This window comes from Hemicordylus capensis, chromosome 4 (assembly GCF_027244095.1).
Source record: "Hemicordylus capensis ecotype Gifberg chromosome 4, rHemCap1.1.pri, whole genome shotgun sequence".
Taxonomy (NCBI): Eukaryota; Metazoa; Chordata; class Lepidosauria; order Squamata; family Cordylidae; genus Hemicordylus; species Hemicordylus capensis.
The window spans coordinates 187606314-187625411 of NC_069660.1; the positions used below are offsets into that span (position 1 = coordinate 187606314).

At 44.4% G+C, this 19098-nt stretch overlaps 1 protein-coding gene across 5 annotated transcripts in view; it reads left to right on the plus strand.

Annotated features, from left to right (window-relative positions):
- Window positions 1-19098, plus strand: part of TRIO (trio Rho guanine nucleotide exchange factor) — a 371831-nt gene that overhangs the window by 55294 nt on the left and 297439 nt on the right. The window contains exon 1 of one of the 5 annotated variants that reach the window (XM_053242688.1): window positions 12650-12734. The exons of the other annotated variants lie outside the window; for them this stretch is intronic. Within the exon in view, the coding sequence (XP_053098663.1) occupies window positions 12665-12734 (70 nt within the window). The 5' untranslated portion in view covers window positions 12650-12664. Of the gene's footprint in view, window positions 1-12649; window positions 12735-19098 lie in introns of those variants that run through there. 5 annotated transcript variants of the gene reach the window in all.

The window sequence follows — 19098 nt, forward strand, 5'->3', positions numbered from 1 at the left end:
TCTAAGTGAAAGACCAGATTGAGGTTACAGCTAGCAATATGCGGTATTCCCAAGACTACTTGGGATAGGCCCATAGTTGTCATGGCTGCTATGAACTCCTGAGCCTCCCTGGACAAGTTGGTCTCCAAATGAGAATTGAAGTTCCCCACCACCATAAGTTTGGGAGATTCCAACGCGAAGCTTGCGACCAAGTCCATTCCCTCAATTAGTGATGTGCACGGACCAGTCTGGAGGCCATTCTACAGGCCTCTGGACCGGTCCGATCATGGGGCGGTTTGCGGTTCGAATGCTGGGGTGGCGGTTCCTTTAAGGGTTGGGGGAAGGTGTACTTACCCCTCCCACCGTTCCCCCCCCGACCAGTGCATGTTTTTTGGTAAGCATTTGGGGCAGCCCCCTCTCGGTGGCAAAAGGCTTCAGAAAGCTTTTTGCCTGTGTGCGTCACTTCTCCGCGATGTGTGCACGCACGTGACGTGTGCACGCGCAAAAGGCTTTCTGAAGCCTTTTGCTGCCGAGAGGGAGAAGGAAGGCAGGGAGGTATCCTGCCGCCCCAAATGCTTACAAAAAAATGTGCGCGGGCTGGGGGGAAAGAGGCAGGAGGAGTAAGTACACCCTCCCCCCACCCTCAAAGGAACGCCCACCCCAGTGCCGGACCGCAGCTCCGCGGTTCTGTGCACATCCCTACCCTCAGTTAGGGAGTCTGTTGGGCAGTGAGGTGATCGATAGGTGAATACAATGAATATTTATATACCTCTTTTCAACAAAAATTCCCAAAGTGGTTTACATAGAAATAAATAAATGGCTCCTTGTACCCAAAGGGCTCACAATCTTTAAAAACACCACCAACAGTCTATCCCTGGTCCCCAAACCTAAGTGCACACATTCAATATGGTCAGACACTTTGACAGGGATCCTGGAAAGGGAGATGTTACTTTTAAAGACCACAGCCAATCCACCTCCCCACCCGTGTCCCCTCATCTGCTCCTCAACAGGCTATCCTGGAGGGAGAAGCTGGGACAGACTGGGCCACCAGCCTTTCCTCACCAAGTCTCTGTGATACATACGAGGTTGGCCCCTTCATAACCAAATCATGCATGGTTTCTGGCTTATTCTGGAACGAACTGGCATTAAAAAGGAGCAAGGTGAGGCTCTGTGTGTAGTTGGCACTGCTCCCCAAGGTCAAAGAGGTGGCAGGGCAGCAGGGAGGGTAAACAGCTATTAAATATCTGATTCCCCCTCCCCTGTAATGGCCTACTGACCTGCCAATGCTATTGCTTCTATGCCTCACCGAAACCGGAATTGCTGCCCCACAGTCAGTGAACTGCCCCCAGTCTCCCCATTTTCTGGAACATTTTGAATTAGAAACTTTCTGGGGAAAATTCCCATACAGATTTCCCCCTCATTTGCATTGCGTGCTTGTGTTCTCAAAATGCTATGCAAATATTTTTAAACAGATTGGGGTATGATTTGGCATGTTTGACCTATTTATACAGTAAGGCAAAAAACCTCACTGTATTGATTTCCTCTCACTATCTCAAAGGTTTTAAAGTAGCTAAGTATAATGTTTAGAAGTAGAAGGTTTTCCACAGGAAACTTTCCACCCGACATCTCTGCAGGAAGCAAGACTTCCTTTTCCTTCAGTATTTTCAGGAGCCCTCTTTGGTACTGAAGTATGACTGTGGATCTCCTTATATGCAGAAAGTCCTTGAATTTAAGACAAATGGCGCTTAAGATGTGTTGTAAATTGCCACTTCTTTCAACTTTACAACACTTGCCATTGAAAGGGATGCTCCCCTAGAGGGCTGCTGGTACGTGGGCTAGAGGAGGTGGTGGCGGCAACAGGAGCAGCTCAGCTTCACATTTTCATCAAGATTGGCAATTGTGGCAACAGCTGCTGCTTCATCTGAGCCTACAGAGGGATTGGATGACTCTCCCATTCAAGAGATGGGTTGTGTTGTGACCATGTAAGGGGAAGTGCCTGGCCCATTCCCAACCCAGATGCCCTTGCCTGCCCACCTTCCTTCCCTATCTAACCATTGCCCAGAAGGAGGAGATGAAGGCAAACTACCCAGTAAGAAGAGAGCGCTTGGAAAGGAGTGAGAGGAAGGGTGAGCAGCTTCTGATTCTCTACCATCAGCTTCACTTGTTCCCCTCTGCACCACCAACCTTGACAGCAGCAGGGGGAAAAATACTGTGTCTGGCCTTGGGCCAGGAACCTAAGCCCGCTATAAAATTGTTTGCTATGGGAAAATAGGTTCTGAGTTGAGACGTTGTGACTTAAGGCATAGTTTTCAGGAATCGATTGTGTCACAAGTCTGAAGACCTGCTTTGTTTGATGCAAAAAGATATAGATCATGATTAAAAACTTAAATGAAACTCTTGGAACTAGAACATTTGATACAATTGTTCATTTCAAACCAAATGAAAGAACTTTGAGGGTGCAGTAACAGAATGTGCCTTTTAACTGGACCTGGCACAGTGTGTTGTGTAAATGACTGTGTCAGTTACAGTGAACTTGGATAATGTGTTACAACAATGGTACCAGTTAAACTTAGTGATGGGCAAACCCAGGCACATTGGTGAGGTCAGAAAGAACAAACGACTGTCCCCCAGTTGGAAAATAATTTGTTCAGAGCCTGTTCAGATGTTTTTGCATCCTCAGTGATGTCACTGGGAGTGCAATAGAGTCTAGTCCAATCCCTCCCATAAATTCCCAATAACCCTCCGCACCATTCTGTTCCCACCACTTAGTTTTCGCACTGAAGCAGGAGAAGAATTGAGAGACGTATTTCTCTTCCCTCCCATGCCAAGTGGAGTGCAGTCATCACTGTGCCAGTTGTAGGGAACTCTGAGAATTGCACACTTCCCGGTGCTTCTGCTATAGGTCAGTACTGCTGGGAAGCATACAATTCCCAGTTTCCCTTGTGTCTTTCACACTGTGACCATGCTAAACACTGGGGAAAGGGATAGGTCTCTTCATTCTCCGGCTGCTTCTGTAGCCACAGGCAGGGTCAGCTCTTACCAGTAAGCAGATGATGCACTGCATCGGGGTGCAGTCTGCAGGAGGGCATTGAGCCAATGAGTCAGGGCGTCACTTCCCAACTGCGAGGCGCACCTGTGCAGTTAAGTCTCTTAACTGCGCAGGCATGCCTCGCAGTTGGGAAGCAATGCCAGGCCAAGCAGCAGGCCACGACATTGCTCGGATATCTTCTGCCACCGGGGGGAGGGGGTTAGAAGGACACACACACACCCCCGCAGCCATCCTCTCAGCCGTGCGGCAGCTCGAATTGGCAGGAGGCGGCGAGAAGAAAATGGCCCCAGATGCAGTGATTATGGAAGAGGGAGGAGGAGAAGGAAGCGGCCGGCGGCCTCATAAGGGAGCCTGGCGAAAGGTGGGCAAATATGGCAGGGAGGGAGGGAGCCCGGTGGGGAGAGAAAGCGCTGTTGGGGGCGGGTGAAGCTGCCTCTGGCGGGATGTGGACGGGGACCTCCAGAACAATGGGGAACTGACTCTCTCTCTTTCTCTCTCTCATTCAAGCCAGGACTGCTCCATTCTCTCTCTCTTTCTCTCTCTCACTCAAGCCAAGACTGCTCCATTCTCACTCACTCACTCACTCAAGCCAAGACTGCTCCATTCTCACTCACTCACTCAAACCAAGACTGCTCCACTATCTTAAATACCCAGGGCCTAAGCTGTGTAGGGCTTTATAGGTTATAACCAGCACCTTGTATTTTGCCCAGAAGCGTATTGGTAGTCAAATAGCTCTTTAAGTATAGGAGTAATATAACTATAATTATATTATATACATATTATGTACATAATTATATTATATACAATGTTATGTACATAATTAAGTAAAATCTTTGTGTATTAAATTTTGAATACACACTAATTGTAATTATTTTAAATTTTTTATTTTTTACTATAAGGGGGGGCACTCAACAGAATGTTGCATCGGGGCGCCAGATCCCCCAGAGCCAGCCCTGGCCACAGGAAAGGAAATTGGGGCTTGAAAGCAGGAGGTAGAAGGCAGAGTGGGCAGGTTTAACCGGCTTGCACATCACTGGTAAAGGGGAATCTGGTAAGGATTCATCTTTACCAGTAAAGGAGAGAACCTAAAGAAAAAAAGTTGGGGCAGGAGGGAAGTAAAAATTTACCATCCATTTGCTGCCACTAGTGGCTGCAGCACATGTGGTGGTCTCAAGTGGGGGGGCGGGGCAGCGGGGATTTGCCCCTCCAGTCAAAAAATAGCCTCTGTGCATGTGCAGTGGCCATTTTCTTTTGCCGCTGCACACACGCAGAGCCCCCCAACGGGGCCTGCCCACTCCAATTGGGATGGGGGGAGTCCCCCCATGACCACCCCCAAAACTGTTGCAGCTGCTGCTGGCGACCAATTGAAAGTAAATTTTTACTTCCTCTACACCCCAACTCTTTTTCTTTAAGTCCCTTGGTCCCCCCCCCTCCACTGTATTGGTAAAGGAGAATCCTTACTGGGATTCTCTTTAACCAGTACAGCCTCAAACACCTCTGTACTGGGCTTGGTTTGGGTTTGCACAAAACAGGACTGACTCCGTCTTGATTCTAGTCTGGCTTGAACCAAACTGAACTTTCTGGTTATGTGCACATCCCTAGAGGAGAGCATAATGCAGCTGTCAGATTTGATTTCTGAACTGTACTTGTGTAAAACTTATTGGCATCGCTAGTTAGACTGTACTAGGTGTTGGAGATGTAATATCCAGCCAACAGATTTTATTAACATTTGGTAGGTTTTATCCTAGGATAAAGCACTATTGAGCAAGGATAATGGTGTTAATTATTTCAGGGTGTGTGCTACCTTATTGATCTTGCAACATGTCTTCTAAATAATTTAACAGGTAAAGCAGTAAGCTGTGATGTGAAGTTCATTATAAGCTGCTTATGCGCTGCCAAGATCTGAGTTGTGCTAACTTAAAAAATAGGAGTCCTCCCACTATTGATGATTGTCGGCAGGGATGCGAGAGGTATATTCCTGAGATATTAAATTATATTAGAAGGTAAACCGCAAATGACAGGACTTACATCCCCCCCCACATTTGTACACTATTGGAATGAGAACCATGATGATGATTGTTCATTGTCTTTGTCTCTGATATGTTTGTGCAGTCTTGCATTTAAACTTTAGAAGTAAGTGAGAGAGAGAGTGCGTGTGAAAATGAATAATGGGTAGTTGAGGTGGTCATTAAAATAAAGTGTCCCAGGTGATAACATTTTCTTCTGGAAATGTGTGCTCCAAATGCCTTAAGATTCCTGAAGAACTAGCATATAGGCCATTGGTTAGAGAGAAGGACAGACCTCACATCTTTGTTCAGCCTGTAGGGGAGTGGCACAAGATCCCCAGTGTCTCATAGTGTATCACCACTCCACAAATACATGCTTAGCTCCATGAAGAGGCTTCCATGAAAAACAGGCCACTTAATGCTGGTAAAATAGAACAACTTTTGAAAATGTAAGCAACCTGAATGTCAGTTTCACAATGGTAGTGCAACCACTATTCTGCACTTGTTTAAGGTCTCTTGCTGATGCTGCAATGAAATAACCTTCATGCTTTAAGCTACTAGTTTTCAAACTTGCTTTCTTCAGACATGTTTTTTCGTATTGACTAGCCTCCTAAGGAGCCCTTGCACATTGCAGCAGATTCTGTGGCATGCTTAAGGCCACAAGTTCAATTGATGTAGCACATTAGCCAGACTAGCTGAACCTCACTGTCATCGCACGTCAGCAGAGACTGCACCCTAGAACACGCACAGTGATCCTCTCTAGCTCTTAATTACAGCTCTCCCCCCACCTCTGTGGTGGGCATGCTTTTGTTCCGGGGAATGTCTAACATTCCTGATCTCCATTGAGAACTCTGCAATGAAGGAGAGGAGGCAGCTAGGCAAAATGCACACACACACACCCCCGCCAGGTTTTGTTGATGTCTGTAGTTAAAAGTCAGTATATAAATGCAATAAACTAACTTCTGACAAGTTTCCAAGGAACTGCAGGGTTACATGTAAAATGGTTTGAACACCTCCTATTCTAGATCTTTCTCTTATGCTTGAGCCAGTTTTAGATGGTGCAGACTAAATAATTTGGGAGCATATGGTTCAAAGAAGTGGACTGTAGTTTGTGCATGCTTCTCTTTTCTTCCCCATCCCTGCCTCACCTATCCTAGCCAATGTTTCCTTGGGCACCAGACATTTTTCCAGGCCTAATGCTAATCGGAGCTTGAAGCTGACTTCAAATCCCTGGTAAACAGAGGATGCTGATTAGTACTGACTCTAATAAGTTCAGTGTGGGAACTCCAAACAGGAACGGGGTGCTGCTGTATTTCCTGGGCTGCCTAATGTAAATGTGGTCAAAGGGTTAGGAATGTCTGCACTGTACTTCTTGGGTTCTGAAGCTCAGACACACCTATTCTTAACCAGGCTGCTGGGACATGTTGAAAGGAGGCTACAACTGCTGGAACCCAATACTGCTTGCTAAGAAGCAGACTGGATATGGTGTGGGGAGCAGAGGGCTGTTTGAAGTCTGCTTAAACCACAGCCATCTTCTTAGGACAGCCAGTCCTGGAGATTTGCTCACAAACTTACATGCTGTCCAAAGGAAATACCTGAACATCTGTGCTTAGAAGCGCAAGTTAATAAGAAAGCTAAGCCATTGTTGCACAGGAGGTGGAAATGGCTGCTCTTACTACAAAAGCCAGGGCTGGGGGACTTTAATTTACCAAATGCTCCAGTAGTAGCTGCCACTTCAAAGACTTATTTCCTTATCTCAGTGTCAGCTGAGATTTTAGAGGTTGTCTTTTAAACTAAAAAATTGACTAGGATATGCTTCTGTGTAACATGAACTTGTTTGTTAAATTGCTTGCTCTCGTATGCTCTGCAACCTATCATTACTTTCTTCCCCTTTCCATAAAAGCTTAATTTTTTATTTTGTACTGGTCAAGCTCATCTGCCTGTAGTTAGGTGGAGAAAACTGTACACTATAGATGAGTCACTTCAGCACTGAGTCAGATGCTTTTCTTGAAGCTTTTGGTAGCATACACTCATTTGAAAGTGTTCAGGAATTAAAGGCTCAGCTCTTGTTGTGTTCGCTTCCTAATGAGGCACTGTGTGCATACCCTTCTCTGCTTGAACTGACCTCCCAAGGAAGAAAGGAGACTCGCTTTCCCTGAAGCCACAGTAATCCCTGCTAGCTTGGCAAAGAGGCAAGCATGGTGGTTCTCTTACATTTTGCAAGGGGGAAGCAACTCTCCCTATTCATTCCAGCAGAGCTTTCCCAGTGACTGTTGCTAGCATTTCCCTCGTGTCTTTTACAGAAAAAAGAATATGTACACCATTGGGTACTCATTTCTCCTCCATGTACAGCACTTTGTACTCCGTCGAAAAGTGGTGTGTGTGTCTTAAACGACATACTTGTTTAGATCCTTGCCATGCCTGCAGATGTTACTCCTTTGACTCTTTCCCCTTCACCCCATTAAACTCAAGTGTAGTAAGCCCATGTGGTAAATATGCTCTTATGAAGATGAATACACTTTGTTGTATCCAAACACCATTATTTATTTATTTATTCATTTCGATTTCTATGCCACCCTTCCAAAAATGGCTCAGGGCAGTTTACACAGAGAAGTAATAAACAAATAAGATGGATCACTGTCCCCAAAGGGCTCACAATCTATAAAGAAACATAAGATAGACACTAGCAGCAGTCACTGGAGGTACTGTGCTGGGTTGGATAGGTCCAGTTACTCTCCCCCCTGCTAAATAAAGAGAATCATCATGTTAAAAGGTGCCTCTTTGCCAAGTTAGCAGGGGTTTAATATGATTCATATTAAAAATACTGAGGTGATGTTTAAAAAGTAAAAATAGAAACAAAGCAAGGAACTGCAATATAGAAAAGATGTAACACCACTAAACAGCTGTGGGGTAAAACCAGCATAAAATCAATCCAGTATAACAGCGCCAACAGCATTTAGTTAAAACTAGTTAAAATAGCAATGTGTTGGCAGCTGATTTTTTAATAAGAGCAATTGTGGGGGCTTGATGTTACTCCCTGGGGATGGGATTCTACAGCTGTGGCACCACCACAGAAGTATTTACTGTGTGTGCAAACCCACTTGTGCCATTGCTGCACATGTCTCGCTACATGACAGATAGTTGGTGTGTTACAACTGCGTACTGATTACCTACACCACACTGCATGTGGCTTTGTCATGTTGAAATCGAGGTTGAGGAAATTGAAACACATTCTAACGGAGTTTGCTTTCCTCTGTGAATTCTCAGGGGATAATGGATGTTGCCAGATTAAATAAGGTTGGGGGAGCAGGGGGGTAAGGGTTGCTGCTGAAGGACGCTGGATGCCAGCCCCCTCAAGACCACATTCTAAACAGTAGGGAAGCAAAGTGCAACTCAGTTCTCTCTCAAAGTAGGAGGTCACGGATCACAAAGGGTTAACTTCCACTCCTTGCTCCTGATAGACAGGAAATCTCAGGTGTTTTTGAAGTAGCTGAAGTCTGTCCCCCTTCTCCCAGCATGCTCAGGTGTGATTCCAGAGTTCCTTCCTGTCTTCGCTCCTGATCAGACCTTAGTATCAGATCCTTCGTATGCTATGTACAACATGGCAATGGTTGGAACAGATTCACCCTGGGTCAACACAGTGTTAAAAGCATCTCATTCCTGTTGACTTTAGTGGCCTTTACTGCATGTTACAGTTATGTCTTAAGTCTGTGGACACACACACTCATAGGAATGAAGGAAGATCATGAGATTTCTACTAAGACTTGTGATTTTAAGTTTACCTACATTATTTCATTCCTTCAGTAAAAATAATAAAAATCAAAATGTTTATCACTCCTCCCACCCACTCTTAGATAGATTACTTATAACAATATTTTGTAGAGCAGGCCCACCCACCTATACTCTTGTTGCTTCCTCCTTTTATTAATTTTTTATTTATTTATTAATAAAAATTTTATACTGCCCTTCCAAGAGGCTCAGGTTGGTTTACATTAAAACACCATTAAAATCAATTAACAATGAAAACAGAAATACTTTTTCCAGTATTCAAAAATTGCGTGGTTTCGGTCCAACTTGATGGAGGGGTTGGCGATTGCCTGCTCAGTTACTGCTGCAGGGCTGTAGCAATCTACTGGAACCATGATATAGGAAAGTCACCTACATCTTCTGTCTATATAAAATGCTTAGGATGTACGTAGCAGGCCTCGCCCACGCAGTGCTAAGCGCATGTGTGGCAAGGGAGAGAGCTGGGGCAGCATGAACGAGGCACCACCACCAGAGATGAGAAGGAGGATGAAGAGATGCAGGAGGGGAGATAGAGGTCGCCACGATGGTACTCATGCTGTTGGTTGGAGGGTGATATGGTGGGCGAGAAAGCCCCCGAGGGTGTTAGTGGCGGGGCTCCAGTGCTGGCAGACCTTCCTCCAGCCGGTGGCGACGCTACTGCTGTGGCCTCGGTGTTGCCCTCCAAGCAACAGTTGTGGGTGAGAAGCAGCAGCTGACCATGGAAGGGGCTCGCTGCATTGCAAGGGATGCCAGGAAAAATGAGGCGATGACTATCAGTGGTGAAAGAGGGGAAAGGTGGTGGAATTTGACCTCTGTCACGCTGCTGGCAGACCTGCCTCTGCTGCTCCTCATACGACGGGTGGACCCTCGGGAGAAGGAGTGGAGCCAGCTTGGGCTGCTCTCTGCCTCAAACAGGCAACTGGCTGTTAAGAGACTAAAAGGGAACCACAGACACCTAGCCATATTGCCAAACGGCAGATAAAATGTGCCAAAAGGAGATGCTACAATCTCCTCATTGAACTCGGGCCCTTCGAGGAGGAGGAGGAGGGGGGGGAAGAGGAGGTCTCTGCAATCTAGCAATAAAAGAAACTCCATACCAGTTATCACTGGAAATAGGATGGGGAACAAGTGTTGATGTTTATGTAGCCCAGCTTAGGGCAATCTTGGAGGGCTGGAATTTCAAACAAGAGCCCAGGAGGAGCTTAGCCTAGGCAGCGTAGCAAAAACCCTTGGTTGGCCCAGTTATGTTCCTGACAACAAAGATCCATGGGGGAAGCTGCTCTCCAACCCTTGTGAACTACCTGCCAGGGCTCTGTTGCAGACAACAGCCGTGCAAATCCCCCCCGGTGTCCCCCCACCCCGGTTGCATAGAGTTGATCCCCTTCCTCCTCTAGGAGAAATACCGGTAGCTGCCAGGTGCATTCAGGTTATCTCCCCAGTAGGATTTTTACCTTGTCTGTCAAAATCCTGCTGGAGAGATAACCTGTGTGCCCCTGACAGCTACCTGTATTTCTCTTAAAGGGGGAAGGGGGACAAGCAGGGAGGAAACATGATTGATTGATTTAATATGCCGCCCAATCCGCAAACTCAGGGCAATGTATAAAACAAGAACAGCATCCGAGAATTTTTTTTTTTAAAGGTTTAAAGGGCAAATGCCTGGTGGAAAAGAAATGTCTTCAATAAGGTTTTAAAGGCTAAAAGGGAGGAGGTAGACCGAATCAGGGAGAGGGGGGGGAGAATTCCAAAGTGAAGGGGTAGCAACAGAGAAAGCCCTTCCACAGGCCCTAGTACTATGGACCTCTCTGAGACCAGGGACCGAAAGGAGGGCAACCTGAGAAGCTCTCACAGGATGTGACAGGACTGGCTGGGAGAGGTGGTCCTGAAGGTCAACAGGTGCTAAACCCTGAAGGGTTTTAAAGGTGAGAAGCAGCACTTTGAATTGGACCCAGAAGCAAATAGGTAACCAGTGCAGCAACCGCAAGAGAGGTGTCACTCTATCATATCTCCTAGCGCTCATAAGCAGGTAGCCCATCACATTCTGGACCAACTGAAGCCTCCGGGACGTCTTCAAAGGCAACCCCAGGTAGAGCGCATGACAGTAATCCAAATGATAGATGACAAGAGCGTGAATTACCATAGCCAGGGCCTGCCGGACATGATTGGGCCACAATTGGCAGACCAGCCGAAGCTGGGCAGAGGTACCTCTGGCCACGGCCTCCATCTGCTGTTCAAACAGGAGCTGCAAATCCAAGAGGACCCCCGAGTTGTGGACCACCTTCTTCACGGGCAGCGCAACCCCATCCAGGGAGACTCGGACTTGGCAATTGGCCAGATCGAAGATTAAGCAAAAGCAACTCAGTCTTGGAGTGATTAGGTCTGAGCTTGTTTTGGCCCATCCAGCCCCTGACAACCTCCAGATACTGGGCAAGCACAGAAATGGCAACTCTGGAATTGCCTGGGGTAGCAGTATACAGCTGAGTATCATCAGCATATTGATGGAATCTCACCCCAAACTGACGGATGACTTGCCTCAGCGATTTCATGTAGATGTTGAAAAGAATGGGTGTGTGAGAACTGAGCCCTGAGGCACCCCACAACGGAGTGGCCACAGGGCAGAGCACTCACCACTAATACACACCGACTGAAAGTGCCCACTAAGGAAGGAACGGAACCACTGCACAACAGTGCCCCCAATACCCAACCTGTGCAGGCACTCCAGAAGGATACTATGTCAAGATGGGGTGGGAGAGAGAGGGTATGAGAATCCCTTGCAAGCTGCCCCCTCCCAAAAAGGAAATGCCAGTTTTTCATTGCCTCTTTCAAGTGGACGTCTTTCCCTGTGCCTTTATTTTGAACTTTTGGAAAAGCAACAGGATGACGCCTGGGGGAGATCTACTTATGGTGTAAGATTTCCTCCCACACCACCCCCATGCAAGCCCCTCCTCAACAACACCCCCCCCCGTACATCCAGGTTTTTAAATGTATCATCTAAGCTTGCAGCAGCTGAAAGAGAAAAGAGTCATAATGGAGATTGAAAAAGGGGCCATGATCTAGCCAGGTGGGAGCACGTTTGAGCGATCATTAAAAACATATATATATTTAAAAAGTTATAAATGAGAGAGAAAGAGAGCCAAGCTCAGTCTGAATCAGATCTGCAAGCACGGATTCATTACTGGTTTAAGGTGGGAAGTGAGGCTCAGGTGAGGGTGGGGAAGTCTTTGGAGTGAGGGGGCTGTGGCAGGCGGCAAGGGGACCAATAAAATATTAGCGTATAGATGCTCCGTGTAGGATCAGCTAGTTTACTATGCTAGATAATATTACCAGAAACTGATCTGCTACTTGATTAGTATTAATGATATCTTCAAGTTTAACTTAAGGAAGAACATGACAGTAAAGCAACCAGTAGGCAAACTGAAGCAAAGAAAGCACATTTAAAAGATAAATTTAACAGTGAGTGAATTGCTTGTTAGCAGTTAACAGTGCTAAACAAGAACCTAATTTTTACATTTCTCTACTTCTATCAGTAGACCTTCTTGGCATTGTGCTTTGTTTGCAACCCTTTGATACTAGGTTGGGATCCATCCATCTCTCTCTCTCTCTCTCTCCCTCCCCCCCCCCGCCCCCGTACTGACCATGTCTTGCTAGCTGTGAACAGTGGCAGCTTGGTATTACAGGGGATTAAAAGCAATCATTGTCAAAGCCTATTTGGTAGTAAATCCAGTCAAAGCAACTGTTCTGCAAGCTGACTGTTGGATAGACTCCCTGGGTGAAGATGTAGAAACTGAAGTGTGTGTTTCTTGCTTGGGAATATGAGTGTTGAAGCCCTTGCCTCTAACGCACAATCATGGTGGAAGAAATACTGTACCTTCAAGATTTGCTTTTTCAGGAAGAAAGGAAGACTGAAGGAACAGGAGGTAATTAAAGTTCAGCTACAACCCGCTTGGGCTACTCTGATGCTTGCTGGTGACCTAGTTGTGCTTTCATGGAAGCATTCGGTGCTTGGATCCTCTCAAATGGGCACTTGAAACTGACCATCTCTTTGCTTTTTAAAGAGATGTGGAATGGGAGGGGGAGTCTCATAAATGAAGAAGCTTCTGTTTACGCAGAAGCAGAATAAGTTCATTTTAACCATTTTAAACAGTGAACTTCAATGTCTATAAACCTGTTTACTATAGATAACTTTGATTTGGAAGCTGAAGTAAACAAAGGGTTGATACAGGTAAATAGTATGTTTTTCTGTGGGTTAATATGATTGTTATAGTTGGTTACCACACAAAGCGTCTGTTCAGTCTATAATGTAAATATTTCTATTAAAATGGATACATTATATCAGGATTCATTTTGTTACTCTCCTTGCAAAAGTAGGAAAACTTTACACTAAATAGGAATGATGATTCATTTTGGTGATAAAACTAGTATTATTTATATTGTGCCATGAATGTACATGGTATTTCCCAGGGAAATATGAGCAGCATTTTGTTTTAATCATGTGCAGCAAGAAACTTGCAGTCAGAATTTTGGAGGAGGGAGGGGGGCAAGAAAAAAAGGGAAATGGAATGAACATAAACAAATGAAATATACTTAGATTTCACTTCAGTTGCAGGGTGAATACTGTGGGTAAAAAACTACAGGACTTCGCTTTTTAAGAATCTAGATAACAGAAGAAGGCCTAAACCTCTGTGTGTGTGTGTGTGTGTAGCTTTTTATAGACAATGTGGTGATGGCAGCATACTTGCCTGACAGTTTCCTGGTAACCTTATTGTTGATGGTTCCCAAAGACATCTGAGAAGCAAAGCCTACACAAGATAGTGCCTAGTGTGTGACCTCATTTTCCATTTTCTGTTTTAAGATGTAGCATTGTGTGGTGTGCATGTTGTAAGTAAGTAAGTAAATAAATAATGGAACTTGAGGCAGCTTGATTGAAGTGGGAATTGTTTTAATAACCTCACTTTTCCAGGCAGAAAACAACGTAGGGGATCATGAAGCTGTACATGGCTGACGGAGGGTTGATGCAATATGGGCTTCAACTTTGTCATCTGATAACCATATATGGCTATTAAAGCATACATTCAAGAAAGAGTGATACAGATGTGAACTTTGGTAGAGTGACTGTTTATGGTGGAAAACTCTCTGACAAGAAGATGCTTGAAGATGACAATGCTGAATAAAAGTATTGACTTGTCAGCACTGACATGATTTACTTTTTAATCTTTCATTCTAGGAGTCCTGACCTTAATACATACTTTTATGAAGTTAGGTTTGCTGGGCCAGATATTGCTGACATGAGATGCTCTACTAAATTTCTGTGTCTGTAACTGCCAGTTCTTCTTCCCCTTTTTGGTTTCTAATCAGTAGGTTGGTATTCTACAGCTCTCCACTCATTTCACATCAACTTCGCTGTTTTGAGGTTTTGTGTTTTCTGGGCCACCTTCTTGCCCTGCTACCTTCCAGATTTCCCTTCAAATTATATTTAGCATTAGTCCCCCATTTCTTAGGGCACATCCTACTATATGCGATTGCCTCTAGTTCTGACTCCTCCCCAATATTGCCATGATTTCTTTAACTGTGCTCTATTCAGCTCTCTTTGCACATCCTTCAGTGTCACATTTCAAAGGCTTCAAGTTTCCTTTCTTGAATTTCATGTATTGTTCCTGTTTCACATTTTGTATAGATCTGTACTCTATAATATGGCTTTATAGATTTCCACAACCCGTAATCCACCCTGAAATGTTGAGTTCCTGTTTTTTTAATACTGGAAGATTGCTTTGAAAATGTGCCACACACTTGTAGGTGGAACTTCTGATTTTTGCCTCCACGTTTTTGGTTGGGTATATGTTGGCTGCCTAATGGTGCAGCAGGGAAGTAACCTGCCTAGGAAACAGGCTGTTGGTTCAAATCCCCACTGGTGTGTTTCCCAGAATATGGGAAACTCCTATATCGGGCAGCAGCAATATAGGAAGGTGTTGTAAGGCATCATCTCATACTGGGTGGGAGAAGGCAATGGTAAACTCCTCCTGTATTCTACCAAGAAAACCACATCGCTCTGTGGTCACCAGGAATGAACACTGACTTGACAGCACAATCTTTCCTTTTATATGTTGGCTGCAGTAACCTTGGGCTGGGCAACTTTCTGCAATTAAGTCTTTAAATGGTTGCCTGCAAAGATGGGATCAGATGGAGTCCTTAGGCATGTTAATGAAAATTCAGCTGCTTCTGAAAAACACTTCATGAGTAACAGCTGCTTACAGGCCCTGCTTTTGTTTGATACAGTGTGAGTCTGTTTTCTGTCATTGTTAACCATCAGTGGTACCCAGCAGAATTGTTGGCAAAAAGCATTTGGGGATGAGGGCACACACATTGCGTTCAAGGGGCAGGTGGGCTAGAAACACGGAATAGTTTTGATTTAAATTGTTCATGCTATATTTGAGGTTTCAGACACTGTTTTGTGGGGTTATTCTCAAGGAAACTGACAGCTAAATAATCACTAAACTCTCAAAATTTCTTACACCCTGCCTCACAACTGTAAAATTCCCCAAGAGGCTTCAAACATGTATTTAAATACTGAATTTACCAAACAGTCCACAGTTAACAGTTTAAAATACAGCATTCTTGTTAAAACTTAAAGCTGCACCATTCAGGGACCCATGAGAGTGATTTTCATTGTTTATTACTGTACAAATTGGTAGGAGGATTTACAAATGAGTTACTCAGTCTCGAGACTGTCCAAAGTGTAGTCAGGACATGCCTCTTCTTCCTGCTCCAGTGTGCTAAAGATGTAAAAGCCAGCCACATACCAACAGACTGGGAGATTTTAGCAACAGTTATCAACCACCCCTTCAGATTAGTGGATTAAAGCCTTTGTCTCAGAGCAAGTTCATGTGAGGGAAAGAAATGCTGAATCATCCTTGCTGAATTTTCTAGCAAAGACTACTCCTAAAACTCTTTTGTATTTCTGGTAGGTTTATGGCTACCACTCCACTGTGCCCCCCGCCCTTTATTAGACAGCTTGAACCTCTCTGGGCTTGGGGTAGAATTCCCAGGGAAAACTTTCTTTTGCTATTGGAAAAGTACAAACATCTTCCACATGCAAGCCTACACATGGTGAGAAAACTGATAACTGCTGAGCTCCTGAGGCATGTTTGCACCAGAGCGGGGGGGGGGGGAGCCCCCTTTCAGCCCCCCCACCTTTTCTCCTGAGTTAAAAATCAACTTGGAGAGGCTTGAACAAGAAAAGAACAAAGAGAAAACCCTTTTATTCAAATGCTTCAGACTGCTTCCATCTGTGGTCTTCTCAGCTTTTAGTTACAAGTAAAAATACTTAGTACGTTACAAAAATACTTCAAAAAGCACTCCAGATGAAGTTGGAGCAGCACGCTTTAAAAATCGTGGTTAAAACTGGTTTAAAAACCAGTTTCAAGGAACAGGTATGTAGGAAAATACTAAGGCACAATTAAAACTTAGTCTTTTGCAATGCCCTTGCTGGATAGGTGTAGGTTAGTGTTCCTTAGTTTAGGTACGTTACAGGTAAACAATAATAGAACAGTTTCAGGGATATACAAAGCTCACACAAAAGAAAGTCTAACGCAAAATCTGACTAAACAAACTTTTCCTAGACTAAACTTTCCAAAGCCAAAATCCTGGCTTCTTTTGTCTTGAACTCACCAAATCCTGGATGAGAATTGAAGCGGCCTGCTCTCCTGGCTTCCCAGGACTGGCAGAAGGGACATTCTCCTACAGCCAGTTCTCATAGCCACATGTCCTCCTCTCTGCACCCCCAGCCTGCTTCTTCTAACAAAGAACTCTTCTCTTCCTCCCATTGGCTCTCTACAGGTGAAACTCGGAAAATTAGAATATCGTGCAAAAGTCCATTAATTTCAGTAATGCAAATTAAAAGGTGAAACTGATATATGAGACAGACGCATTACATGCAAAGCGAGATAAGTCAAGCCTTAATTTGTTATAATTGTGATGACCATGGCGTACAGCTCATGAAAACCCCAAATCCACAATCTCAGAAAATTAGAATATTACATGGAACCAAGAAAACAAGGATTGAAGAATAGAACAATATCGGACCTCTGAAAAGTATACAGTGTACTGTGCTTGACTGGCCAGCAAACTCGCCTGACCTGACCCCATAGAGAATCTATGGGGCATTGCCAAGAGAAGGATGAGAGACATGAGACCAAACAATGCAGAATTGCTGAAGGCCGCTAATGAAGCATCCTGGTCTTCCATAAGACCTCATCAGTGCCACAGGCTGATAGCATCCATGCCATTCCGCATTGAGGCAGTAATTGCTGCAAAAGGGGCCCAAACCAAGTACTGAATACATATGCATGCTTATACTTTTCAGAGGTCCGATATTGTTCTATTCTTCAATCCTTGTCTTCTTGGTTCCATGTAATATTCTAATTTTCTGAGATTGTGGATTTGGGGTTTTCATGAGCTGTACGCCATGATCATCACAATTATAACAAATTAAGGCTTGAATTATCTCGCTTTGCATGTAATGCGTCTGTCTCATATATCAGTTTCACCTTTTAATTTGCATTACTGAAATTAATGGACTTTTGCACGATATTCTAATTTTCCGAGTTTCACCTGTAGGTCCCACTCACCTGGTGTGCTGATTGGCTGAGCTCTGGAGTTCACCAGCTTGTCAGTCAGGACAAGGTTCACTTCCGGTTAACTCTTTAGGGGACAGCTGGCTGGTCACTACAGATACAAACAAAACGCTTTATAGAAAGTTGAAGTGCCACAGTGATTTGGAATGCACACTTTTGTGTTTGTCAGTACAGATCAAGTTGATGATGTGCTGTGTACACAAGAATCAATATTTTAATATGTACCTCAATGCAAAAATGATTCCACATCACTGATGGGGTACTGGTCAGCAGTCCTGTGTGATGTATTATTATCCAGCAATCAATGGGTGAGGAGCATCTTTTTGCTTCTCTTTCAAGAACTCAGAGCTAGCCATTTGGCACACAGGAATTTGCTTAGGCAAATTAACTACTAATCCAGGAACTCTCTTTGGTGCACAGTAGCTCTCTGATAGTCCTAAGAAAGAAGCGAAGAATAATCAGTATTAAACAAAACCAAAGCAATCATTAATTGAACAGCAAGCCATGGGAAATTATGGTAGTATTTAATGTGCAAGTATTAATTTGTCTGAGTTGGCCCAGAAGAATGAGTGCTCATAGCATCATGAAGCAGCATGTGTTTAGCAGTTGCTTTAGAATGAGCAGCAGCTCTGCTCTCTAAAATGAAGAAATGAGAATTGCAGCAGGTTCAGTATGACAAATTGAGGCAGTAAGCAAGACATAGAACTATCAAATATTCTACCATGCTGCTCTGTGAAAGTATCTTTCATTAGTTGTGGTGTGTTCTGGATATTCATGCATGTGTGAAGCAGAGCTACTGACCAGCATCCCATTGAGCATTCAGAAGATAGTGAAGACTATTGTATGTCACCAGCTGGAAGATACTGAATTTTCTAGTCTACCCCCCACCCCCACCCCATCAGTTTACATTCTCATTATGTATTTTGGACTTTCATTGTCAGTCCTGCTCATTTGCTTGCTACAGAACCACAGATTTTAATGGTTGGTTGTTGTTGTGTACTGGACACAACACTTAGGCATTTACACATCTGTGAGGACATATAGAAGCATATCGTTGAACTTGTGTGGCATTACAGTGACTGCTTCTGTAATTAACAGTATCTTGTAACAGGATTTCAAACAAAGTGGTGATCGGATTTTGCTGGTGAGTGTGTACGCCGTCGAGTCGGTGTCGACTCCTGGCAAGCACAGAGCCCTGTGGTTGTCTTTGGTAGAATACAGGAGGGGTTTACCATTGCCATCTCCTGCGCAATATGAGATGATGCCTTTCAGCTTCTTCCTATATTGCTGCTGCCTGATATAGGTGTTTCCCATAGTCTGGGAAACATACCAGTGGGGAGTCGAACTGGCAACCTCTGGCTTGCTAATCAAGTCATTGCCCCACTACACCAAAATGTATGACATAACATAATCACATAACTGTATTCTGGGATCCTCTGATTGCTGTATGGTTTTAGACTTGGAGGTTATTAACCTTAATGCACCCTTAGCAACCCCTATAAAATCTGCAGACTGTGGACTTCCAACTCTTACGTATCATACCTTCCCCACCCTCAGTGTCAATTTTTCCTATTAAAAAGGACAAATGTTCCACTATAGAAGTAGTGTTCAAAAATCTGTAGTTTTCTACAGTTGCCTTTTAATTTCACCT